Source organism: Chiroxiphia lanceolata, chromosome 5 (assembly GCF_009829145.1).
Source record: "Chiroxiphia lanceolata isolate bChiLan1 chromosome 5, bChiLan1.pri, whole genome shotgun sequence".
In the NCBI taxonomy this organism is placed as follows: Eukaryota; Metazoa; Chordata; class Aves; order Passeriformes; family Pipridae; genus Chiroxiphia; species Chiroxiphia lanceolata.
Genome location: NC_045641.1, coordinates 14,830,292 through 14,856,878, shown reverse-complemented (window position 1 = coordinate 14,856,878; position 26,587 = coordinate 14,830,292). Strand labels below are relative to the sequence as shown.

The 26,587-nt window shown below is 40.2% G+C and overlaps 1 protein-coding gene across 2 annotated transcripts; it reads right to left on the bottom strand.

The window, feature by feature from the left end:
• Positions 1-759: 759 nt before the first annotated feature.
• On the bottom strand, positions 760-25,181 carry ERGIC2 (ERGIC and golgi 2). 2 transcript variants are annotated; one of them, XM_032688411.1, is made up of 14 exons: positions 25,072-25,181; positions 19,697-19,842; positions 16,808-16,916; positions 15,326-15,372; positions 14,266-14,336; positions 13,484-13,524; positions 12,617-12,718; positions 11,012-11,107; positions 10,190-10,245; positions 9,131-9,229; positions 7,866-7,963; positions 4,468-4,630; positions 3,531-3,610; positions 760-2,738 (listed from the first exon to the last, which is right to left on the bottom strand). In XM_032688411.1, the coding sequence occupies exons 2-14, from the start codon at positions 19,800-19,802 to the stop codon at positions 2,673-2,675; spliced, it is 1,134 nt and encodes a 377-aa protein (XP_032544302.1). In that variant the 5' UTR covers positions 19,803-19,842; positions 25,072-25,181; the 3' UTR covers positions 760-2,672. The 2 variants fall into 2 exon arrangements, with proteins under 2 accessions (XP_032544302.1, XP_032544301.1); XM_032688410.1 differs by lacking the exon at positions 25,072-25,181 and adding an exon at positions 21,906-22,021.
• Positions 25,182-26,587: the final 1,406 nt, after the last annotated feature.

The following is a 26,587-nucleotide window of genomic DNA, read 5'->3' as shown; positions in this document are numbered from 1 at the left end:
AAAGCCCTTGCCTAGCTCCATGCAGGACTGACTCCACCAGCACATGTCCTTTCCCACCATGATGATTTTACGGCATCTTCTTGTCAATGTTGTGTGATTCTGGCTTGCAGGCAACAGGGCCAAGGATGGTCTGGTCTGTTAAAAAACACCACCTCTCACGGGAGAGCAGGGCAGGAGCAGAGCACAACCCAAACCATCCAGCAGGGAGTGGGGAAGACTTTTTGGCCAGAAAGACAGCAGCCACAAACGGCATGCTATGAACACACCTGATGCAGGTTAAAACTTTCTTCCCCTGTGCTGTTGCCAACAACAACAAAGAGCAAAGGATAAAAATATATAATTTTGACCATCTTTTCTGACCCAGAAAATGGTATTTTTCATCTGCTATCCCCCTTTCAGAAAATATACATCACATCAACATCTGGGTTTCTGTTTCCCTTGGGACACCCATTTCCTTTCATTTTTCCGTACTACTCTCACATTTACACAATGTAACAAAATGTAACCAAAAAAGTCCCTGCAATAAACTACTATTTTCTCTGGGACACCCCTGCACATGCTGGTTAAGCCAATGACATGTGCTACAAGGGTGAGCAGCACTGCTCCAACAACCAAACCCACTGTGGAAAGCAAGCAAACAGCACAGCAACACTCCAATGCAGCACCTCACATCTGAAAGTGGATCCCAAATTTTCTTCCATTACCAACCACCCATCACACAAGCTTTGTTCTAGGTAACACAAATACACCACACAAGGATTTATGACACACCAAGCTGCTTGGCTCTTTTATGTGAGAATAGAAAATAACATTTAAAGTTTGGTACAAAAAGTTAACTGAGATCAGTCTCTCCCACCTGTACAGTCTGTTCCAGGCAGGTAAGAAACAAGTGTTAGGACAAAGCCCAAAGCAGAACCAGTCTGAGTAAAAGTAGGGAAGAAACCTCAGAAGGAAATGCTAAGGAGAAATGGGAAACAAAGAGTTTCTCAAGTTGCTGGAGTTTTAATCAGTGTTAAAAAAAGCATAAAAGAGAACCCCCCAAACCTGGCTGTCAGCCCCAAGGACCCAGCTTCCTGAAACTTCTTTCTCAACAGTCAAATTCAACAAAGGTCTTTCCTTACTTCCCACATTTTATTTACTATATTACTTCTGTTTAGGAAGCCCTTTGCTTTGCATAGCAAATGACCTGTGTTATTTACACTATGCTCATCACCAAGATCCAGGTGTCCTGTAAAGTACATTAACAGAAGTCAGCAAAATCTGACACCACAGATATTTTTATTTTTCTGTAATTAGTCCTCTCAATTATAATACTCATTCCACAGTGAGTAAGGCCAGGACCAGCATCATCTCCTAATATATTATTAAATCAGTTTTGCCAAGAAGGAATCATATTATTATTGATTTTTTACACTGGTGGAGTAACTGTTCAACCACAGTTGTGTACCAGCAGTTCAGCAGTAACACAATGTTCCATTTCTCAAAGCACCAGCTGCATTAATAACATTCATTCTCAGTAGCATATTTACAATATGATATTGCTCTCTTAATTTACAAAAACCTTCATGAACAATACAGATTAATTCTGCAGATCCCTTCTCATCACTTGTTTGCAGCAATAGGATTCAGATTCCCTGAAGTCACCTACTTCAACTCCATACTCCCTGGCCTAGCAGACCTCCCACCTGCCCTGAACTGGCAGCTTCTTGCTCTTCCCCTCTTCCCCCTCTCCATTTCCAGGATGTAGATGCTCCCACGGCTCACATACCACCAGCAGGGGTAAAACAAAGGTTCCATCCAAGCAATTTCTTTACCCAGAAAGAGGCGTACAAAGATTTCCTGATCTTTTACTAGGGAGTCTTGCCTTTTAACAAAACTACAGTCAAATGCCTTATTTAAAAGCCTTATTTAAACGCCTTATTCCAAGTTATAAAAACTGTGCACACTGGAGGGCATTCTCAGAGTCTTTAAGCACTTCCACACCGATGCCAGAAGTGACACTCTCACTGCTGGCACAGTGGATGTGTGGAAACAGAGGAACTCCTCTGCTCTGCAGTGTGCTTCTTCCACTAAGGAATGGTGGGACTGCAGAAAGGCAGCAGCTATGACCAACATCATGGCTTGGAGTCCACCTTACTCCAAGTTCTCTCTCATCCCCCTCTTCTTCAGGATTCTCTAGGATTGCTCCCCACCTGTATGAGGCATCTTAGCCCTCAGCCCCAGCATTACAAAAGAACAAGAAGACCCAATCCCCCGTTTGCATACCTAAGAGAAACCCCAGCTCTACTGCTGTCCCTCTGTGCCTTCCACACATCCCACTTGTTCTCTTCTCTCCTTGAGGACTGCAGCCTTCCCAGGCATCACTAAGATGCTTCAGTGGTCAACGGCAGCCACCACGAAGACGTTCAGCTCGACCACAAATATTGTGTTGGCAGTAACACTCCTTTACTCTCCACATGGTCCACCTCACTGGTCTCACAACTTTCTATGACTCCATGTGCACTCAGAAAGACAAAAAAATTACACAAATTGTTTTGCTGTCGTTGTTGGTTTTTTTGTAAAGGCTTTGTTTTTTTGCTGCCCATCAGCACTGTCTCAGCATATTGCACAATGTTTATTATAAAAAAAAGTCTTCTGTATCAGGCAGGAAGAAAGAAAATTTTCTCAGGAGGCTAATGTGTACTATTGTCTGTAATTAGAGGTAAGTGGTTGCTTGTGTGGCCATCAGAAAGTGGGACCTAGTGAAACAAAAACAAGGTGTTATTAATGGTTTATCCACAAACAGAATCTCCACTCCCTCCCCCAAAAACACATACTTGGGCATTTCTTGGATGTCTTTTACCCGGTCTCTCATACAACAATTATACAAATCTGCTTACCTTCCCTCCTCTCTCTCCACTCACATAACCTTGCCAGCTGGCAAACATCAAGTAAATATGAGAGAAATGCAGAGATCTCAAAGGCTATCTACAGGCTTAAATGGGAAAAATAAAAGTAAAATGAAATCAAGTATAGTTGCTAGAGGAGCAATCCTATTAATGACCAATGAAGGGAAAGGTGAAGACAGCTCAACTTTTTCACAGTGCTTGGCAGTAGCCTGCAGACTAATAAGGAACACCACTGAACACCTGCAGCACACAGTGTGTCTTCTTCAGTCTGCAGGCCAAGCAGAAGAAAATGTAAAACCAAAACCAGGACAGGGAGGCTGACTAGGCCTGGGAAAACATGTAATTTTTGGAGCAATATGAATAAAAAGAATAAAAACAAAAATATAATACTAAAGACAATGGAGGGAATGTAGGAGAAAAACCTCCACGAGACTCAGCTGCATTGATTCAGCTTGTTTCCTTGCTTCCTTATGTTTTAGGTTTTCCAACTGTTTTTAAAAGCTGTTGAATCTCTGCTCATATGCATGTCAAGGGGAGGGTTTATTGCCAACATCTTAAAACTTCCTGAGACCAAGTCCCAAAGCTGACTTCATCATCCATCCTCAGCTGTACCACTTAATACTTAGAGGAAGTTTTCCTTACCGATGTGGATTTGTAAGAGCCCAGCCTGAAACGGCAAAAAATAATTTCTGCTACAAATCTTCCAAAGCCATGTAAAATTCCTGCAACGTCAAACAAGATTTAAATTGTCATCAGTAGTAAAAATGTATTATCTATGAAAGCATTACAACAAAACTCTACACAGGATACAGTGCAGTAAACCCACACATAAAGCACTGAGAAATTAACATACAAAAAGGAAACATCAAGGGCAGGGGAGAATTCTAACATTCTGAAATGCAATGAGAAAAGTAAAGCTATCCAAGTAAATGTCACCCTCTGCCAGCTTTCATGGGTGAAAATACATTCTGTGGGACAGAAATATCTACTTTGAAAGGCAGCTCTTAGTTCAAGGTCTCTTTACTAAAGCTCTCTTCAAATGAGAGCCAAGAAAAGAAATGACTTGTGATCAAGATGTCTTGACTAGTAAGTGGATTGTGCCTTTTCAACTTATTTTCTTCGAAGGAGAAAATCCTGCAGTACATTGACAACGAAAATCCTCCCAATTACTTCAGATGGAAATTTTATCTCAACTTTTGTCCCTGATTTAACACTGGATCCCAACTGAAGGAACTACACAGAATATCAGAAGTCAGGATGTGTCTGTACGTATGTGTGTGTGTATATATATATATATATATATACACACACAAACACAGATATATCCTTGCTCTTCCAGAAGTAAATAAACTATGCTATAGTTATCAGAAAGGAAACAACAGGCTCTCAGAACAGCAGAAATGCAATAGTGGGACACTGAAACTGAGTAGCTTCCATGGCACATTTCGGTGCACACAAAATGAGCACTTCATCTTAAACCTATTAGAGGTTCAGGACTCCCCTGTAATTTATCCATAACAATCACCATGAAAAAAAACCAATTCTGATGGAACTTAAGAGGGAAGGCTCTGATAATCACCTGTAGTTGAAAAAATTCCCCCAATAATGCCACAGAGCCTCACTAAGAACTGCCAAAAAGGCATATGTTCTTCTGTCACTGTCACCATGAGTGAACTGATATCATATTTCATGAATATTCCTGACACCCCATGGCTGCCAGCTGCATGGTTAATTACTCTTTCCTGAAAGAAAAGAGAGAAACACAAATTAGTCACTTGTTATTAGTCACAAGAAAACCCGTCTTACTAGATGTGGTAACAAAGAGCTGTTTAATCAGAGTTAGCAATCAACAGAAGGGAACATCAAGGTAACTTTGACCAGTACCTTCTAAATGTCAAACATCATTAAGTAAAAGTTTACTTTCCGGGTCACTGGTCTTCTGTGCTGCATATCAATGCTCACTATCATACTCTGGTACTTTCTCCCAAGACTTGCTCATGTGGTCCTTTAAACAAGGATGTTTATAACTGGATTGTTTTCAGTACCTGTGATAATAAGTGCCACAGTCTTGGTCTGGCCTGTGAACTCAGGGGACTGCACTGGTATAACAAGGTGCTGCAACTCTTCCTTTATCCACTGCTATGAATGACATCAGGGTGAGACCTTCAGGAGACATTTAAGTTGTTGTACAGCCTTGACTACGGCAGTTTCCCCGGAGGGTGTATATAAATCATAGAATACCAGGTTGGAAGGGACCTTGAGGATCTTCCTTGGCAAAAGCCTCTTTTCAAAATTTTTAACTGTTATGTCATTTCAGACCAGTCACACAGCAAAAAATGCACCTCAATAAATAGAAACCCTAAACTCACTAGGACTACCGGGCACCTCAGTCCTAATCCAAGAACTTCTACAGTTTCTTCTCATTTGGTCAAATTCTTATACCAAAAGACCCCAAACATGACAGTGTGGCTGCTATAAATACCTACTTTTTAAAGGAGAAAACACCTCAACACAGCCTTAAGCTTCTTTCAAAAGTTTGCTATCCTTTTGTTGTTAGGGAAAGGTGTTGAAAAATGCACTGCCAAGTATGTCAGACTGAAAATATACCAGGGGAGCAGAAAAGAACATAACTGACTGAAGACAAACTCAGCCATGTCTAAGTTAATAAGAACAGAGAAGACAAGACAAGTAGGACTGAACAGAAAAGCAATATATCACAGCTCCATTTCATTTGTAGGTTTAACACTGTGCTCAAAAACCGTGCAGAATACAGTACAAAATAAAAAGCAGAACACCACTTTGTTGAGGTAGCAGAAAAAGCAAGTTGGTTTGTGTCAGTGTTAGCTGACTGAAGAAGTTGCCGATCTGAAGGAATCAAAATAATGTATCAGTAATGATACCAGGTCGCAAAAACTTCGCAATGGTTAAATAACAAAATGTAGAACATTTTCCACATTTCAAAAGCATGACAACAGTCAGCATTCAAAGACGGATGATGAGGCACACTAAGAAGGAAGACTGAAGGTAGTTAAACAGATCCTTGCCATTGGCAAGTGACACAAAAGCCTTTGTACTGTTTGTTTTCCTCTGTTGTTTCCCTAAGCCTTACTGGTCTTTTGAGGTCAAATGGTAAAAAAAGAATATGAAGTTAAATAGAACACACAAAATTCCACCCTCAAAAGATACAGAATTCTTCTTCTGCAAACCATTTTGGTCTGCTTCCAGCTTCTACTGCTGCAGATTCAACTTTTCATTGCTAAAACCTGCTGAAAATAACTAACCCTGCATCAGATAGCTTAGTGAAGCCTTGCTAGAATTAAATCTTTTCAATATAGATAAACACAGTATCTCAAACACCAACAATAGTGGAGATGATTCTGCCCACATCTTTCAAACTCTGTTTCCCCATCTGCTCACCACTGGTAACTAACTGCATTCAACTTCTAGCCATGCCTGCCTGACCACCTTTTCCCACATCTGCATGTGTCTCTACTCTCATAAAATAAGTGCACTAAGTTGTTCAGTCAATAGCTGTTCTTAAAAGCCTTCTCCAGCTTATCTGCTAGGAATATTTGGTGTCCTAAGATTAACACAAATAAGCTTTACAGGGCTACCTACTGAGCAAGAGCAAACAAGTACATAATGCCACTTTACCTCTGCTATTCCAAGCTTTTCCATTAAGCAACCTGTGGCTGTTGCAACTTTCATAAAAATAGATCCCCCCAAAAAAATAAAGAGCTAACTTAGACTGGACAGGTAATTGATAGTACCATCTTTACAGCAGGAAGAGAGAAAAACTGAATACAAGATAAAAAAAAAGGAAAAGTGTCTAAGACAAACTAGATGTCAGTCAACAGCTTAAGGAATGCCTTGGTTGGTGCAGAGATTGTGCAGAGAAAACACAAAGCAGATTGCTAGACCAGCAGGAGGTGGGAGTATACTGCACTATGAAATTCCTCTTCATTCCTCTCTGTAGTCCAGCTTTCATGAGTTTCAGAGTGAACCTTTCCCTTCAGTGGTCTGCACGCCCCAAGCTGAACACCAAGACATCACCTCTATCCTACTTCCCTTACCTATGTATTTTTCAGAAGCATAACATGGAATTGTGAGGAAATAAAAACTTTTTCTCCCTTGGAGAACACCACAAGCTGTAATTCAGTGAACTGCCACTCTAATCCCTGAATTTCCTTTCAACCCAAGGCTTCTTTCTCACCTCTTGCTTTATCTGTCATTTTTAATTAAATTTTTTACAGAGATTTTTTTATTTGGCTTTTGAATAGAAGATCAAAATCAAGTTCAGTCTCTGAAAATAAGACATGTAAGCAGTACACCCAAGGCTTTTTTCCTATTTACAGCAACCTTTAAAATTAGTACTATGCTGCACTAACTATTTTCAGTATGGATTCAGAATTAAATGAAGTGGAAGCTCTCTAGTCTTGAGAGTAATTAAAACTGATGTTTCAACAAAGGGTAAACAAGACAGCTGAGACTTATATTGTTAGATTAGTTTTTCATACAAACTACCTTTGTTTCCATTTCTTACACACCACAACCAAATTCATGATATTCACATGAGCTGCATTTTTTGTTTGCCTCCCACATGGATAAAAAGCTAATGGTAGATTAAATATTTGCAAGGCTACACACTAGGTTACAGACCTAACACTTGGAGGGTTTCACCACCACCACTATTAGCATCCAGTGAAGTGGAAATTACCAGATTATCAATAATTCTAATATCAGACTCCAGATCTACAGATGCAAAATGCTAATGCAAGAAGTTTGCACATGTCACCAAGCACATATATATTTCACCATCGGTACTGTATGACTTACAGATAAATCCAGTGTACTAGAATGTTCTAGAAAGAGTCTCTTCACTCTAGAGGAATTTTCACAACCATGGTACAACCAAGTCTCTGTTTTCACATTTGAACTTCTGTTATGAACAACCACTTCTTTACTACTTCTACTTACCCTTTCTGTCACTGAGAATTGATGAGTTTCTGCTGAAATTTTATACGTATGGAGTTTGGTTGGCACAACTGTGATAAAATACTGGAACATCTGGTTGTCTAGAAGAAAAAACATCTCACTTGAATCAAGTACAGAGTCAAAGACCATCTGAAACATTCACAAATAAATCAAAGAAATAATATTAAAGCAGTTAATCAGCTAAGCCATTTACACTAGGGACATTCTTCCATGAGTCCCAGCACTGCCAAGACTACTTCAGCACCATCTGCACGAACAAAGTTAGTTTCCATGGAAAAGGCATATGTCCCACTTGTACTCAGAGAAATTTATATTTTACCCATGTAATGAAAAGACTCATTAAAGTCAGGCCACTCAAAGCTTCAAATGAAACACACAGGTAGTGTTTTCTAGGGCACTAGAGCAAGTTTCACACTGTCATATTTTTCATGATATATACACATCTCACAGTGGTCTCAGTAGATTGAATTGTATATAAAATGCTGGAAGCCCTTCTAAACTGGTTATGATTCTTCTCTTGATTAGACTTTTGGAGAATTTTTCTTGAGCAATCAGCATTATCGTGCATTTATGATTGCTCTGTGCAATTCCCTAGAGAACAAACACCAACAGACTGCAGCAACTTGTTTTAACTACACTAAACCATTCTGGTTGTACCAGCCAAGGGACTGGCTCTGAGACAACAGCAGCTGTAGAAGGTTCTGGGGATCACTCTCACAGGTAACATCAGCGACAGGATGAGGCAGGTTATTACTCTCCTTTATTCATACAGGAGGAAACAAAGTGATACACAAATCCATCCTGTAGTAGCCTCACAAAACACAGTGGGAGACACAACCCAAATACAGGAATAGAATCCAAGACTCCTGGTGCTATTTTTTTAAATCAAATCAGACTTATTTTTCCCCATTATGACAACAATCAGATCTATGATTCTCCACTGTTACATACTCCTGCAAAATGCTTTGCAGTGTGTTCAGACATACTGTAACTTCAACATAATGCAAACCTGGAAAAAACTGCAAATCACCTTCAGGGAAACAGCAGAGCACAGTGATGCAGACATTGAAAAGAAATGCCCATTTAAATGCCATGTAGATAAATTAACAGGGCATTGCTCACTACCAAATTTAGCCTGACATGCTGCTTATAAATCACAACATTCATGAAAAAATGATAATATTTTAAATGTAACTATTGGGAAACTATAGAAAACAATATGCTTTTTTTAAACACACAACACTTACGATCGGATGCAATTTTTTCTGTTCCATCCAAAGGATTAATAATTCCTGGAATAAGCTCTCCAAATGACAAATGATCTATTCTATGGGAGAAGTTATAGGCTGAAAGATAATACAGAGGAATGAAACATTTTTAAACTATGAGATTCTGTACTTAGAGAAAAAAAATTCACCCATTTCTCACACTGACATATTCTAACTAATGCATTTACCAAACACGTCATCGGATTTGTGCCTGTGACTACACCAATATATCTACACACGCTTCAAAGAAAACTCAAATCCAAAATATTTAACAAAAAAGTTAAATTTCTCTAGAAAAGAGCTCTAAACTAAATTACTACTCTATTTTAAACAATGCCAGAGCTGAACAGTTATAATTTGATGACAGAGAATTTCTAGTTGGCCAAATACTTAAATTATTCAGGTTCTTGTATGCAATGGCATATAAAAAGACTAAAATTTCATAAGTCAAATTTACAGAGAAGTATAAGGCAGTTTCCAAGATACCACACTGCCTGATTTTACAAAGGTATCTAAGATCTATAATACAGTTGTGTTAACATAAATTCATGGGCAGACATCTAGAGGTTTAAGCAACCTTTACTGGTTTAACCAAGTTAATTTTTCACAGTGAGTCACCTTTGTCTCACATTAAGTAAGGCAGCAACACAACTTTAGCATCTAGACTCATAATCCAAAAATTAGGTTTCTAGGGACAAAGCTCAGAAATTTTTAACCTTATAAAAAGATTTTCCAGGAAATAGGTACTTTGGACTGAAATACAGGAATTTTACATGTCATCTGTGTTACAACAGAGTACATCTGAGATTCCTGTGTTATCATTACTGTAGAAGCAATCTCAAGATAGTCCTAATAGTGTTACATGTATAAAAGAAAGTCGCTACTGAATCAGATCATTGAAGAGAATATTCTTCACTGTTTTTTACAATGCAATTGCACAGCTAGAACATCTTTACAACAGCAACTTCACATGAATTAGGAGACAGCAGTCTGACTGAAATGATAGATGTTCGTATGGAGATGACAGAAGGAACTTACACTCATGGCTTACAAGGGCTGCCAAGTGTGCATGGCCTCGAGGGTGTGGTATTGCCCTAAAGAAAGCAAGAAGTGTTTTACAAATCCACACAGGACTGTGTAGAAAAATTACCTTTCCTCCTCTATTTCAATAAATACTTTATGTCTCTCTATATAAAATATGTATATATGCACATATGTATAACATAACATATATATGCTTAAATATATGTAATATATATATGTGTTTTAGAAATTGATATCTACAAAAATGGAGTATATCTATATAAAAACCAAATGCAACAGTTTTATTACTGCCAAGTACAGACAGCCTGAACAGTAAGTTACAGAAACCCTGGACTCACAAAAACCCTCTTACAAAAAATTACTGTCTCTCACTTTTAGAAATACCAAAACACATCAATTGTGCTATTAGAAGAATCACCAAGTTCTACTCCACAAAAAACTGCAGAACTGTTCAAGTGACTAACGAAAATTTGACCATATTTGTTCCATGACTAAGCAAGTTAACTGCACTCTGCATTTGCTCTCTGACAAAGCAAGTTTCAAGAGTTTCCATCCTGTAAGAAATGGAATTCATAAAAACTACATTACATGCAACAATGCACCGCACTGCGTTGTTTCAGTAAATTATGAAGAAATTTAATTGTGCAAGAAAAGGTATTACATGGAAAAGAATGCCAAGCATGAGTACAGAAAGGCTAATAAAAACCAGTCACTAATTCTGAAATATAAAAGCACAAACAAATAAATACATACATGCACGATACAGAACGTAGAAGTCAAAAGGTTTTTTATTTTCAGGAATTGAACAGAACATACTTGCCCACAGTTATGTGAAAGTTCCCTGCCACTTTATTGACATAGAGATGACCATGAATTCTGCATGCATCTGGAGACTGCAATGAATTATCTTCCCTGTTTAAGTAAAAACAACATTGAGAGTACTTGAGAATATTCACTGTCTAGCAGAAATAACAGCAGTACAGTTAGATTTCCTTTTCCTAGCAAAAGATACAGCATTATCATCTACCTCTCCTTACTGTATTCTTCTGGAATTATAGCAGAGATGTGGAAGGGGGAAAACTAGTAAAGGTCAGTTTGACAAAACCAATAAGCTTTCATCCCTACTTGTATTCACAGATCTGGTCTACAATGCTGGCTTACAGTACCTGAACAAGTGAGCAGAAAACATAAGACCGTAAGTATATCTTTTTGCCCTGGGGCTTTTTATTTTCCCACTTTGAACAAAAATGGTTCATTGGGAAAGTTTTAATGCTACAGTGAACAGAACCAAATACATTCTGGTCACATTAACAACACTGCAGCAAGAAGAGCTTTCAGCAGTTATTTTTTAGGAAACCTTCCTCTCCCCACTCTTGTTAGGGAGTCCACAACTCAGAACATATTTACAAATCTGCTCCTTAGAGGGAGATGAAAAAAGAACTTTTTTTTTTTTAATACATCTCCAGCATAAGTACCACTTTAAATACTGCACTAACAAGTAACATTGAAGCAAAGAAGGATTTAATTAATCTGAAGACATCAAGCAAATGGGAAAAAAAAAGATTTTTTGAGCTGTCTTTAGGCTCACCTTAGGAAGAAAGAATGTATTTGGTCCTCATACAGGCAGATTACAACATGAGAAGTGTGTAAGGCAGTTTTGGTGTTTGTTTTGTCTTACTCAGTTTTTTGTTTTAGTGGGGCTTGGGGGGTTTTTTGTGATGGTTGTTGGCTTGTTTGTTTTTAAGGGGAGAGAATTTCAGCTTTCATTTAGAAAGCATTTTCTCTTGGGGAAAAAATAATTTAAAAAATCATAGAGCATTTAGATTCAGGCAGACCAAGCATTCCATGCATTAGTCTCTCAGCATTTGTGGATAGCTGGAATAGAGTGAAAATAGCAAGGCTTCTCTACACAACCTCAACTGTTCTACCTTAGACACAGAATTTACTAACAAAATACATTTGTACTCAAAGGCTGATTCTTTTAAAACTACGAAGCTTTAAGTCACAGCAATGTTTTTAAAAGTTGCTGAACAGAAACACACTTTAAAAAAAAGACTCTCATTTAGCATTGCTCTGGCACTACTAGTTCCCATTAAGAAGGAAGCATCAGACAAAACAGAATAAAAAAAGTGTTTGCATATATTTCTTTGTGTGTCTGTATCAGGCACACATACATACAGATGTATGTATAAGTATACACACAAAACCTGGAAACTTTCTCCAAACTGGAAACAACAGCTCTCAAGCTGTATCAAGTAAGTATCAAGCATTTTAAAATGCATTCAAAAGCAGTGAAATCTTCTTTTCCTACAACCTTGTCTTCTAGGGGCAAGGGGGGATCATAACCACAATAAAATGTAAAGTCTAATTAATGGGGGGGGGGAAGGTGGAATAATGACCCAAAATCCCAGTTTTTCTTACCGTGGTGGCAGTGCTGTAGAAGCACTTTTAAATGCACTTTTGAATATCACATCTTGAAGAGAATGTTCTTCCTGCAGTCTACTCTGAATTAATTGCAGCATCCTAAAGATCAGGGACAAGAGTGAAAGCATGCAACAATAAAACAAAATCTGGCTTCACAGTCAATTATTAGCTTCAGCTGCAGGTTGCAAATCAAGAAGTTAGCAAAGCTGATGTAAGTATTAAAGCATTACTTTATTAGAAGTACTAATGCATAACTTTTGCATTACTTTATTAGAAGTATTAAAGCAAAACTTTGAGAATGATGTTTTATACAGAACTTAGAGCTCATGTGTTACCAAAATACCAAAACTAGCCAGACTCCCAAATAAGTTTCAGTTCTATTACAAAACTATCAGTGTATAGGGCATACACAACACCAAGCTATCACAGTTTAAATGATGAACAGTGAGTCAATTCAGTTATATGAATGACTCAAATTCTTTTGTTTTTTCAAGAACATGCCAATTTGTTACTACAGCTCAGCTTGGACATTTAGATATCTGTTTTATACATTTGATACCATAATTACAACTTGTGCTACCAAGCACTCATTTGGAAATATAAGCTGAGTGAGTCCATACATCTTGGCTTGCAAATGCATGACCCAATTCCACAGATGAGTCCAAAGCCAATTTTTTTCCATACAGAGGTATCAAATAATGAGAAAAGCAAAGTAAGTATTATCTTTTCACAGGTTTGCGCTCCTAAATTACAAACAAGAGTGGTTAGACCCAAGACATAGTTGTGTCATGTGACTCTGGTGTACCTCAGGATCACTTCCAGTACAAATAATACAAGCCATAAGCATGCATCTCAGTGGTTTACCTTTGCAATTCTTTTTGTTGTGGGGTGAGATCAAATACTACCTGAAACAAAAACAACACCTCTAATAAAACACAGAGAAAACTTCCTGCCAGGAAACCCAGAAGAAAATTGGGGTGTGGGAAGGGGTGGGGAGTTATAATCAACTTCACACTTAGTACTTCTAAGGGAAGTTTATGAAAGGACTTTGCACTTTAAGTAATACATTTAGTGTTTAAGTATAAAAGATTCTGTCCCTTTCAAGAGTTATTCACTTGCTTGCATTTATAACTACAGTGTCTTTTCCTAAAGCTTTCTTAACTTGAATCAGCAGTCACCTTCTCACCTTTGACTAACAGGGACTAGAAGCAGTGAGCAGCAATTTAATTCTAAGTGATATAACTGATTTGCGTGGCTTTGATGCAAACAGCAGTAAAACAAGCAGAGGAACAATCCTTGAAAGACAAGGGTCCAGGTGCAGATTGTTTATTTCTAGGGTCATCCCACATAAAGCACTAAAGACAAGCTACCAGACCTGCTGTACTTCATCAGCACAGGAGTATCACCAGTAACCTCTGTGCACAGACTTCAAATCTAAGTATTGGTTAACACTAATGTACTCCAGGCAGCAAATTCAATTGCAATTAAAGCTCAAACATACCCAGAAGCTATGGCCAAAAGAGATCAACTGCAACCTCTTTCTAAGAGGTTGGAGAAAAACACCACTTGCAAGCAAACCAGCCCAGTAGTGCTTCACACCAGGAGCAATTTAACTTTCAAACAAAAAAAGGTAAGAATCAGCTTACTGGCTCATAGATTAGCCCATCTGCAGAGGCAACCATTGTTTCTGCTAAATCCAGAACATCAGCCCCCACATCTATTTGAAACAGAGAGAAATATTAAGTCACACAGATGATCAGAGACCAACAAAAAAAACCCCTTCCAAGTCAAAAGAAAGCTTCACAGTACAGTGGTAAACTTCAGTATGTCATTGTTTCTTCAGCCTATCTAACCTTCAATTTGAACTGATGCACAGTGACCAAAAGCTCTTCAGATTTGCAGTATTTTCTCACTGAAGTAACACCTACAGTGATGTTGTACAAACCACACAGACAAGCTTTCTAGGATCTACTATGCATAAATATTTTCTCCTGTTTTACAAGTAGTGAATAGAAAGCAAGACTAGTCAAAAAAGAAGAAAAAGTTTTGTTTATTTCTAAAAAAAAATAAAAATAAACCAATGTACCATACAACTACTGCAAGGTTTAAGCTAGCCAAAAAAAGTGAGTCCCAAAAATTTGCTTGCATTCCTGGTAGAAGTAGTATTCTCTCTCTTTCTCAGTCCAGGACAAGCAAGACCACTGCATAGAAATAATGGTTCATTTGCTAAATGATGTCAAAATAATAGTAAGCATTGCCTTTAAATAGGAAGGCATCCCTCATATGTTCATGACGAGGATGAAATTACTTGATGGTTTCAGTATTGTTAAACACTAGACCAGGTTAATATATCTGAAGTTCATAAATAAATAAAAGTTGTTATAAATTCCTGCTGCTGAGTTGTGTCTCACAATGAGCTTTTAGAATATTCCAGCAAAAGAGAGTGGAACAGCAGACCCTTTTCTTGCTGACAGACAAAGCAAAGTTCTGTGAGATGCGAATGAGATGGCACAGATACTTTTCTTCACATCTCTTACCAATTTTTTCAGTGAGTCATAAGCCATCAAGATCACTACATGCCATCAAGATCAGAAAAAAAATCACACTGGTAGAATATTCTGAACAATCTCCAACTATATTGCAAGCAAATGCATACTCTGAAGAGGCCTTAAAATGTTTCAAAACTTTTACTGATGGAATACTTACACTGACACCTCATGGCAACTGTAATATCAATATTGATTCTTAATTTACTGGAAAAAAAAAAAGGCAAAAAGCTATTAAGTCACATTGAGTACAAGCATCAAGAGACATACTGCTAAAAATATCAGAGTACTTGCAGAAAGACAGTCAAATAACAAAATTTACACCAACAAATATAAATTTAATCTGTTCAACATTGAAGTGAAGCTAGATGGACTTCTGGAGCACATTAAACCACTCATAACTTAAGGGATAACCTCCATCTCACCAAAAGTCTGATGTGTGACATTCCCATATATTCTGGGCATTTCCTATTGGTTTTCATGTTAGTTTAACAAAAGCAATTCAAATTATAATGAATAAACCCCCTCGCTACAGTCACATGGCTCTACTACCTCCGGAGCTGCTTCTGGAACTTAGCTGACCACAAGCAAATCACGTAAGCAAGGGATTCCACACTGGCTCAACTTGGGATCAGAAAGGGTCAGCAGAGAGGACAAAAGCAGTAACAGTGATACCACTGTCCACTGGTTTTAACTGTCAAGAACCACAGGCTGAGTGATTAGCCCACAGTCAAACCAGGAAATCTGTGGTAGGCCATCTCCCAAATCCCATAATAGTCTCTTAACTGACAGACTACCCTTCCCATGTGATAGCTTCGCTGGGGATATAACCTACTTTAGCAAAGGCCTAACTGAAACTCCCATCTGTCTGAATGGATTTACTTGAGCTTTTGATGCAGCTCCTTTAAATTTTTCATATCTTTTTCACTACAGGACCCTTCGTTATTTCTGATGTACAAGACATCCAATTAATATATCTATCTTTAGCTTGTTACCACAGCAACTACTAAAACAGCTTTTAAAGTTATTTCAGTCCCAGACACGTGACATTTAAAGGTGCTCAGGGCACAAAATCTGCATTTATTTCACAGGGACTCATGGGTGCCTGACCACCTCTGGAAGAAAGGCAAACACAGCCCAGACAAGCACATGAAACCATCGGTAAATGTATCTTCATGGGGGCTGTAACTGGAGACAAGATCAGTAGCTACTTCTAGATAAGACAGTCAAAGTTTTGAGTGCTTCAGGTTCACCTCCAGCACACAAAATATAATGGCAATATACAAACTATATGAACTAGAGTAAGAATCATGCCAGTGTGGTGAGTTTACCTAGCTGATGTGGAGTTAAGTATTACAATGTTCTCTGAATTGTTAGCAAATAATTCCTCAGGCAACTCCTTTACCAGCAAACCTAAACTACTTTGATTTCCTCATTGCAGAAATCTCAATTTATCTTCCTCATAGATTTCAGAAAAGAAAAAACCCAAATCAATCAACAGAAGAAAAATCAAGTCCCTTTAGTATTTAATTTTTAATTTCAATCATAAATTTCTTGCAAGTTACATGACCCTTTTAAATTTATTCTTCCCTGAAACATAGACAAGTTAAGTTTTAAAAGGAATTATAACAAATAAAGTTACCTAGTAAAATCCTTGTCTACTTCATATTCATATTTCATCCATGTGTCCCGGTACACCATGAATTCCATCACAGTCAGGAAAGCTATTGTTGTAAATGCTATCAGAGAAACTGGTCAGAGGGAAAAAAAGGTAGAATTTTAGATTGTGAGAAATATTATTCAGAAACAAGCAGAACAAAATTCTGACATCCCAGGAATTGAGCATGACCAGTACAATGCTGGCATCTTTGATTTACAAATCCAGAAACTGCTCTTAGAAAGTTGTTTTTGTATTTACCGTATTTGTTTTTACACAGGAGTGGAAAAGAACAAGTCATACCTTCGCATCAAGAAAGTACTTTTTAAGTACAGTCAAATTCTAGAATGATGAGGAGGTTGTGAAACTCCTAATATGGAACATTTAGGAACAGGCTATATCCTCCTCCACATATAAAAAGCCCACAAATCACTGTCAGGAATGGTCTAGGCAAACTCAATCCTAAACTCAAGCATGCAAGAAGAAGGTAGAGCACCCTGAAATTCCTTCAAGTCTCCCCGTGTCCACAACTTAAGTTTTTATAATAGTTTTTTTCATATCAAGTTTGAGAACCAAGAAGCTAGCAGATAAGAGAAATAATATGCATTATGTTACTTATGTATAGATGCACAGTCAGGATTCCCACCCCAATATTTTGAACTATTCTCTCTCTGGTGATCAGCAACACGTAGCTATCCAATTGTACAAACTGCTAAATAAGTGAAGAACTGACTTGAAATTGTTTTTAGGATGAAAACTAATTGGTTTATTTTAGTGGTATATGTGCCTCACTTATTTCCAAAGCAGCCTATTCATCACAATTGCAAAGTTGTACGAAGCAAAAGGAAGATCTTCCTTCCTGCTGCACACAGTCAGAAATACAGTAACAGATACCCAGAAGCACCTGCTATGCCCCTTTTATTAAATCATGGTTTTTGTTAAGTTGAAAAAACTTCAGTTATGGAGCATAGTAGCGATTTGTAGAGCTTACTGACACTGATTACATTTTTCATTTGCATTCTGTGGAGCATTTCTATGGAGTCTGCAAAGGGCAACTTGAATAAAAACAAGTCCATTGTTGATAGGCTTCAACTCAATACACACTGGTCCACAGGCCAGAGGTGGGAGCATGGGAATAAAGGCACTGTCCTTCAGGATCAGGAAAGAAATCATTGACTGTTGCATTTATTAGCAACATTTCCAGCTCTAGCTTTCAGCTGACACGTGTAACAATCACACAAATGAAAACCTTCACATCAATGTGAACTGTGAAAGCAGATGCACTAATCATTTAATTATTCTGGCTATCAATATCCTTTTGGAGCCCAGTAGGACAGACTCACCCCAGCCAGGCAATAGGAAAGCTGGAACCATACTGACTACCCAGAGCCACACAGGAACAATTAGAGTCATTGCTGCTTTCTGGGTAATTCTGCGTGAAGGTATCTGTGGATCTGAACAGGCAAATAAAGTCTTGTAGAATTTCCAAAGACAGATCCTCTTGTCTCAAGGGTCTCCCAGCTCGAGAGCTGGAGTCTCAGCCTCTTTGAGAGACTGGTACTTCTTTCATAATAGGTTTGAAGGCACTGAAATTCTGAGAAGAGTCCTGGTATGTTTTGGATCCCTATCACACTAGAAAGTAAACCTGGCATTTCAATCCTGAATGAAACAGGAATACTATTTCAGATTTCATAATGGCACAGAATAAGATAATCCTATATTGTCATTTATAAGGTTACTGGGATAAAACCAAAGAATGCTGAAGTAATTTCTGGTGTTGAGAAGTCCTTAAGGCACCATTCACCAAAGTGAAGATCTCATGAAGGTGCTGTACTACAAAAAAAGGACTTTTTTAAGCATTTATTGTTTTTCTGCAAATTACAACATAGAAACAACTTTCTTTCTCAGGAACTGAGACATTAACAAAGAGTTATTTAATCACTTCTTAGGGATTATTTTATATGCAATAATCCTTTATCATTAACAGTGCAATTCAGGAAATGTAGCAAAGTAATACAGATCCTTGTGATATTTACTTCTACACTACAAGTGGTGTAACAACTTCAAAACCTTTGAACTTTTTACTCAACTGAGTTTCAGACATAATCACACAAGAGAAAGATTTATGTCCTCCATTTCAGACTAAGTGCTAGCAGTTTCCTGTCTAACTGCAAATAATTCCAATAGTCCAATAGTCCTTATTTCCAGATAAGGCTACCTCTAACTCAGCTCAACTTAAAAGCACAATTTTACGAGCAGATACATAAAGAAAATGTATTTTTTACAGCTACAGCTTTTTCAGAGAAGCTCGAGTGACTAATAAGGACAGTACAAGCCCATGTCCTGAAGTAAAGTGTTTAGTTCTTCAAAGGGCTTTCTTTATTCTTAAAATCAACTACACCTTTAAGAAAAAAGCTTCAGAAAGCTGCTCTTCATCCTGATGTTCAACTTATCTGCCTCTGGAGAATGTTTTTCCTCTTTTACAAAAGCACAGTGTTGAATCCAACCATCATTTCAGTTCACGCTCAGTCTCACCCAGAAACCTGACACCAAGAAAAGGGCTTAGTGAGACAACAAATGAGAACATTTTATGACAGCCTTGGCACAGTGCACTTCCAGTTGTAATGGGGTAGAAGTTTTTACAGTGAACCTTCACATCGGATTGACTCTCACCAGCTTTATACAAAAATCTCCCTTCAGATGAGTGATGGACATCTGTCTGAATAAGATATTATGTATTTACTTGAAGGGGATGAGCTCAGACAGTCCAACAAAGAAATCAAAAATCAATTTTGGCTAGTTTCAAGTGAACACAGATGCCTGTCTTCCTCCTATTGAAGCTGCTGTCAATGTCAGCATCTCAACAAGGCCTACCTGTGCCTCCACTGGCTGAAGTCTCCACATAGCTTTCAGGAACCTTTGGAAAGGCATCCAATTCTTTCATCAAATTCAAGGTCTTCTTGCGATTCAGTCGCCTCATCTTCAGCACACTCCTCCACCTCCTCCTTCATATATTCCCTCTGATTTGAGAATAAATTGTTGTGATTAAAAGACACAAGCAATACTGCTCAAACTGACTGGCTACAATTATAAAGTGATAATAAGGCAATGAAACCTCATAAATATGTTTTCAAGAAACACATACTAGACAACTGGATGGTCACTCTTGCTTCAAGAAAATTGTTAAAGTTGGCCTGAACACTGCTGCTTACATTCCAGTCACATCCAGCACATTCACCACTTAATTACTATGATTAATTTCTTTCTCCATGAAGTTCTGATTGGTAATGAATATACTGAATTTTAAATTGATTTAAAAAAAAAATAAAAACAACCTCCACTAACTCACTCCTGAAGTAAGCTTGCTAAACAGACCTGACAATGTGTGGAGCTCACTGATTTAGCAGGAAATATCTAATAGGCTGCATAAACTTGGGAGGATGTCAGCCTGCTCTGGGCCCCTATATTCAGCCAATACAGGCACAAACTATATCCTAAAGGAAAAAAAAAGAAGTGTATTTTGCATTTTTACAGCTGTAGAATATTATTATTATTATCATAAAATGAGCAATTTTTTTCTCTATAAAAATACCTCCCAAATCAAATTATGTATCAAATCCTAACTCCATCTTTCATAATCATTTCTGTCCATGACATGATCTTCGCTCTCTTTGGAGTCATGTTAAGCAGCAGGATGCCAAGAGAAGCAGCCTGCCCAGGAAATAGTGTCCTAAACTGTTTCCAAATCATGCAAATATGCTCACAACCTGGTCCTGCCAATACGCTGCATGTTTTAACAAGTTGACACTGTTGTTTTTCTTCTGAGAAACTGCTGCACTTCACCCAGAATTTCTGAAGCTACAAAAACCATCACGCAAAGCTTTATTGGAAATGGAAGTTCACACATTAAGAACGATCATTTATGCCTGCAACTTTCTCACTACACGAACTGACTTCAGACAGAGACTCTGCACTTGGTCAGGCTACAGAAATCAATAAAAAGGTACTCTGTGTGTGTTGCAGAAGATTCAAAGAAACACAGTTTCTGGAGTGGGCAAAGATAGGTGCTGGAACAGGCTTTTGGTTATACAGCATAAAAAGACCCCAAAACATCAGGGAAGCAGGGTTCTGTCCTTACTACACCCCATAATTGTGTTTTAAAGAATTATCTCAACTCACTCAGATTACCTTAAGGAAAAGCTGGAAAACTTTGGACCACAGACATGGCAAAGCAGCTGCTTGAACACAAGTGGAACCATAACATTCCTTAGCACAGAGGAAACACGGGCCAGGGTTGCCTGCTATCCTACACAGACAGGCACTGAAGCCAATTTAGCACCATTTTATTTTCCCCATATCTGCTCTGCTATCACATGTGTAAACATGTGACAACCCACCCTAAAGAGGCACAAGCTAAATACAGGAAATTTGTGAGCACTTTACTAGGAAACTTTCTAAATCATCTTTCATCAGTAAGTACATAAATTTTTGTAATCCAGCTAGAAATATCCAATCTGTTCATCGGTTTCTTTAATCCCATACAACATACAGACTCACTTTCCGTTACAAACCCAGATGGACACCTGATCCCTTCCCTCTGCCCATCTCAACACAAACACCGCAGAAACACCAAGTACAAAATTTGGAATGCTGTGAAAGTAAGATATTATGAACCCAAGAACCAACTGCGTTTAAAAAACATTGTTATTATTATTATTATTATTATTAGCTAAAAAAAGGACAAAGCATAGCACAAATGCCACTCGAGACCAGAGCGCCCACTCGAAGTACTCTGAACCCCAACCTGCGCGAGGGGTTCGGACAGTTCTCCCTTACTCGGACACCCCCGTAGTGAAGCCGCTACCGGGCAGTCCGAACACCCGCTCCCACGAGCGCGGAGCGGCCCCACGCCTGAACCCCCTCCCGGGGGCTCGACCCCGGCTGCCCATGCCGAGGGAGGGCCCGGCCGCCAGCCCAGAGCCCACACGCCCGTGCGGGCCACAGGAGCTCGGGGCCGCCGCCAGGCACCAGGAGCCGCGGGATGGGATGGGACGGGACAGGCCGCGCCCCCGCCCTCCCCTACCTCTCGGTTCTGCCGCCGCTGCCCAGCGCCGCGGGCGAGGCCGCACGGGGCGGACGAGGAGCCTTAGGGCGCTGCTCGGCGGGCGCCGCGCTGGGCATGGCACCGCCGGCGGGGCGGGCTCGCTCCGCCGCCGACACCCGCGGCAGCCGCGGGCCGACGGGAGCGCCGGGGCGCCCCGCCCGCCCCTGCGCGCATGCTCCGAGCGCCGCGGGCATGCGCCGCCCCGGCGCGGTGGGACGAGAGACCTGGCGAGCGGGAAGGGATAAGCAGAAAGACGCGCCTATGGAAGCAGCGGGTGTAGTTCCCAGCCCGTGCGCTTCGCATGGAGCGGCGGCTGCCGCTGGGTCCCCGCGCGGCCGGGCCCCGGCCGGAGAGCGGAGCACTCTGGAGCCGCAAAGAGATCGCATCCCGTGGGAAGTACGGCCCCTCTCCGGAGACTTTGGGAAGCTGCGAGGCACTGAGTGATCGTTTAAAGCGATGTGCAAGTACCTTCCGAAGCTAACTGAAAAAAGCACGATAACGTGGCCTGCAGGGATGATACTGTTTCGAGCACTATGGATATAGAAGCAGGCAGTGTTTGAAGAGAGGCGATATCTTGGGTTAACTACAAAGGGAAAGGATTTAGGACAGTGGGCTATAATACTGCAGAAGGGAAGATTTTAAGCTCACAAGCCAGTCTTCAGACCTGAAGTGAAAAAACGTAAGAGGCCTCACGTATGCCCAAATTCCCTGTTCTGCGCTGATGGAGTTAATAAAAAGGCACTGCTTCACTACAAGCCTTACCCCTTAGTAACAACATTAGTCTGTCTCCAGATTTTTCCTTACAATTCCAGCAACTCTCATTCTCTATGCCAGAGTCCCCTGCAGTCTTTCCAACTGTGCTGCTGCCAAAACAGTCGATTATCATGGGGTTCCATTATGCTAGTGCCACCCTGCCCACAAGTAGCTGATCAAACATAGACATCTTCTTACAGTCAAAAAGGGAGCTCTCCAATATCTTCTGGGAAGTACTAACATTTTAGGTGATATCAAAATGATTCAACAGAAGTTGCTCCATGTAAGATTTAATGAAAAGAAAAAAAAATTATACCGAACATTTTTATTCACAGATCAGAAAGAATAAAGACTGAAAACTCCAGTATTTTTTATAATGAGGCAAGCAAATAGAACCCACCCCCCATAAACAGATGCTGTGATGAATTCCACAGCATTAATTCAGATTTTCTCTTTTTAATGGTTTAGAGGAAAATGTAGATCCCTAAAAAAAGAGTTTCAACTAGCATGCCAAAGTATACACAATTTGAATTAAACAATTGTTCAGATATCTACAGCATTTGAGAATAAAAGAAACTTGAAAATCAGAAAGCAATAGGAACAGATTCAAAGAGTATATTTTGCTTTTTAGGGATAGGCAGACAGTGGGTTTCAAGGAAGGAAAGATACAGCAACCTGCCAATGTTCTCACTGAATTCTGATCAGTCTGTTTCCATCATTTTAGCATCTATAATAATTGGATCAGACAGAAAGAAAAAGGTGGTGGGAGGATGATACTACAAGAGATAAATAACCAGGCTAAAAATATGTTTCTCTGTACATTTGTTCCCTCATTTCAGAAAGAGCAGGCAGCTTTAGCTACAGCACATAAAGCTCTTACACTGACATGCCAGTGGCCCAGGCTGTAATTCAGCAGCCAGGGATTTTGCTAGCTAAGCCCTGTTTTCCCTTGACATGCTCTCAGCACTGAGTCCTGGAAGGAGAAGCTGATAGATCTGATTATTAGCTGTGCAGCAGAGATGCTCAACAGATGTTCTCACAGGCTATGAGCTAAAGCAGTCCAGTCTGCTCACAGACAAACATGAGCTCAGCACTAGTGCTCAACACCACATGGAGATGGCTCTTAGAGACAAGTGGCACGGGACAGAACTGCTTGCAGCTTTGCACCATTATAGTCATATTTGTAACTACAGATGTCTCCATGGGATTTTATGAGGGAAAACGCAGGAAATAGTTTTCAGAATTTAAGAAAAATAGAGAAAACTTATATAGTGATAACATTGTACGTTACACTAACAGTATATATTTGACTGCACTGTGCTAAAGCGACATAACAGTGATTGTATTTCACCCATCAAGTACCAGACTACTAATTCCTTTCCTTATGCCTCTGTGTGCCTGTTTTCTGCTCTCCTGATCACACTTCAGTGGTGGCAGCCTATGTATGTATGGCCAGTCTTTGCGAACGAAGATTTGGGAAGGGTCTTTACCCTTCGAGCCTGCGCAGTGGATTTTTTAGGTGAGACACAGTGTGCGCTGAGCTGAGCCCACCCTTTAATCCTGAGGTTCATCTGCCGGGGCCGAGCAAGCTTGGACGGTGGCAGTGAGGTCCTCAGGACGTAGGTTTGTATAGAGTGACCTTCTCTTAGATGGATGGCCTTACAGGGCTAACGAGCTCCATCTACCCGGGGGACTTATAAGCATCTGCCAAATTACCTTCAGGAGCCTGACGAGGAGGAAGAAATCCAGCTGCCAGCAGCAAGCCACGCAGGTGAGCCCAGGGGCTTTACGCGCTTTGTTTCAGTATGGTATTTAATAAGATCCCAAAGCACCCTGAGACTTGAATGCAGTCATCTATGAAAAAATACAACTGCCTTCCTAAAAAAACCAGCACTTCTTAACGCTGGTGATTTTCTAAAGTCCCTTGATGTGTGTGAAGAGAGGAAACCACGTCTCAAATCCGTACAGCTGAGCAAACCACAAAGCAAGCAGGACAGAAAAAAGAATCTCCCAGGAACGCTGGGCTACACAGGACATTGATATCAAAGACAATAACAAAGAGGATGGTAGTAGACTCAGCAAGAGAAGCAAAAGTAAACACGCACAGATGCCGCCCGCCTGCACTTCCACACACTTCGGCGTTAGTTAAAATGATGGAAACCGTACGCAAGGCACACAAAACTAAAAACCTGGATAAAGCACGTCGAGGCTTAACCCAAGCCCTCATCGTTTGCTACTGCTACTGTCGCCTGCACAGGTGGTTCACGATAGCTGAAAAAGCACTTTGTTAGCGCGAAAGCGCGAGGGAAAGGCCGGGAAGAAGGAGCGGGGATCGGCCGGGAGCGCCTGGAGGGGTGAGGCGAGACAGGGGTTGACAGAGCAGCCGCTTTACCTCGTGGAGGCATCGAGGTGGCATTTAGGGAGAAGAGGAAATACAGGTGCAGACGAGCAAATATGGAGATGAGAGGTGGGAGTGGTTGGAAAGGGGGCGGAGGGGTATAAAACCAGTCCCGCGGCCGCGCAGTGAGAGGACTGGAAGGGGTGAAGGTGGGTGGCTGTAGCGTCTGTAGCGTCTGTGAGGGCGGCCGTGAGGGAGAGCAGCCCGGCACTATGGAGCGGGATGGGGCGGGAGCGCCCTCGGCCAATGAGGGGGAACCACGCTCCAGGAACCGGGGAGGAGGTGGTGTCAAGGGCGGTGTCCCCGGCCCCGGGGCCGCGCTCGGCCTGCCCACGGTCCCGCCCGCGGAGGGGCTGCGGAATGTCCCCTGTCCGCGGCCGGAGCCGCTGAGCCTTGTGGCGGAGCCGGGGTGGAGGTGCCGTCCCTCCGTGAGGGGAGCAGCCGGTGCAGTGCGGTAACGCAGGCGGCCACTGCCGTGGTGTTTATTGATGGGCTTCCATTTTCCTGGTCCGTCTATACCGGGTTTCAGTAAAGACAAGCTGTTGATGAAAGGAAGCCGTGGTCTCCTTGTTCTCTCACGTCAGTTTTCCAATTCGGCTTCACTTCTGGTCTTTTGAGAGATCCTTTTTTAAATTATCTGAGTGAAGATTTCTTGTCATGGGGTCTCAAAAAGCAGAACAATCCAGTTCACTGAAAGGAAGACGATGCTAAAGCAACTGAGGCTATCTCAAGCAATCCTATTTACCACTAATACGTCGTGTAAGCAGAATGGCTTTATTCTGCATAATCACCACTCTTTTAATACATAAATATTTACGATTAAAAATCTCTTTTTAAAAAGATAATTCAATCCTAATTCTTATTTTGAATATTTTTGTGACTTAGCTAATGTTTAAGATGCAATTTATGCATCTGTTTCATGAAGCTCATGGGGAGCTCACAGGGGAGCAGGGATAAGTCCTAAGCCCTCCAGTGAAGTACTGTGAAAACTGTAGTTAAAAATGTTAGTGTAATCCCTAGGGTTTTTTTTTTTTTTCTTTTCCTAAAAGTTTAAATTGTTTGGTGTAGGCAGATAGTGGACTCCAAGTTGTGTCTTTCATTCAGCAGAGATGCTGTATATTGTTACTAGATTGTATGGTGTCCGTGGAGAGGAAGGGAACATCAGTCACTGAACTGAATTCCTGTCTAGATTACAGATGTCAGGTTAGTAATAAATCCTGCTCTTTCACCACTTGGCTATTTTTAGTAATTAGATAGTGATTACAAAACAAATATTTTGATAATTGATAAAGTTACATAAAAACACTAATCCTTTTGCATAATGCTCTTGAATTGTCTAAACATAGCAAAAGGCCAAATCAGGAAACAAAGACACACTAGTATTTTGTGACCTTCAGTATTTCTTTGATTTTAATGTTCTGGTTTCCATTCTTTGGCACACAGTTTTCCTGAAAAAACACATAACCATTAATGAATAGGTTTCTCAAAGCTTCTCTGAAGTTGTATTCAC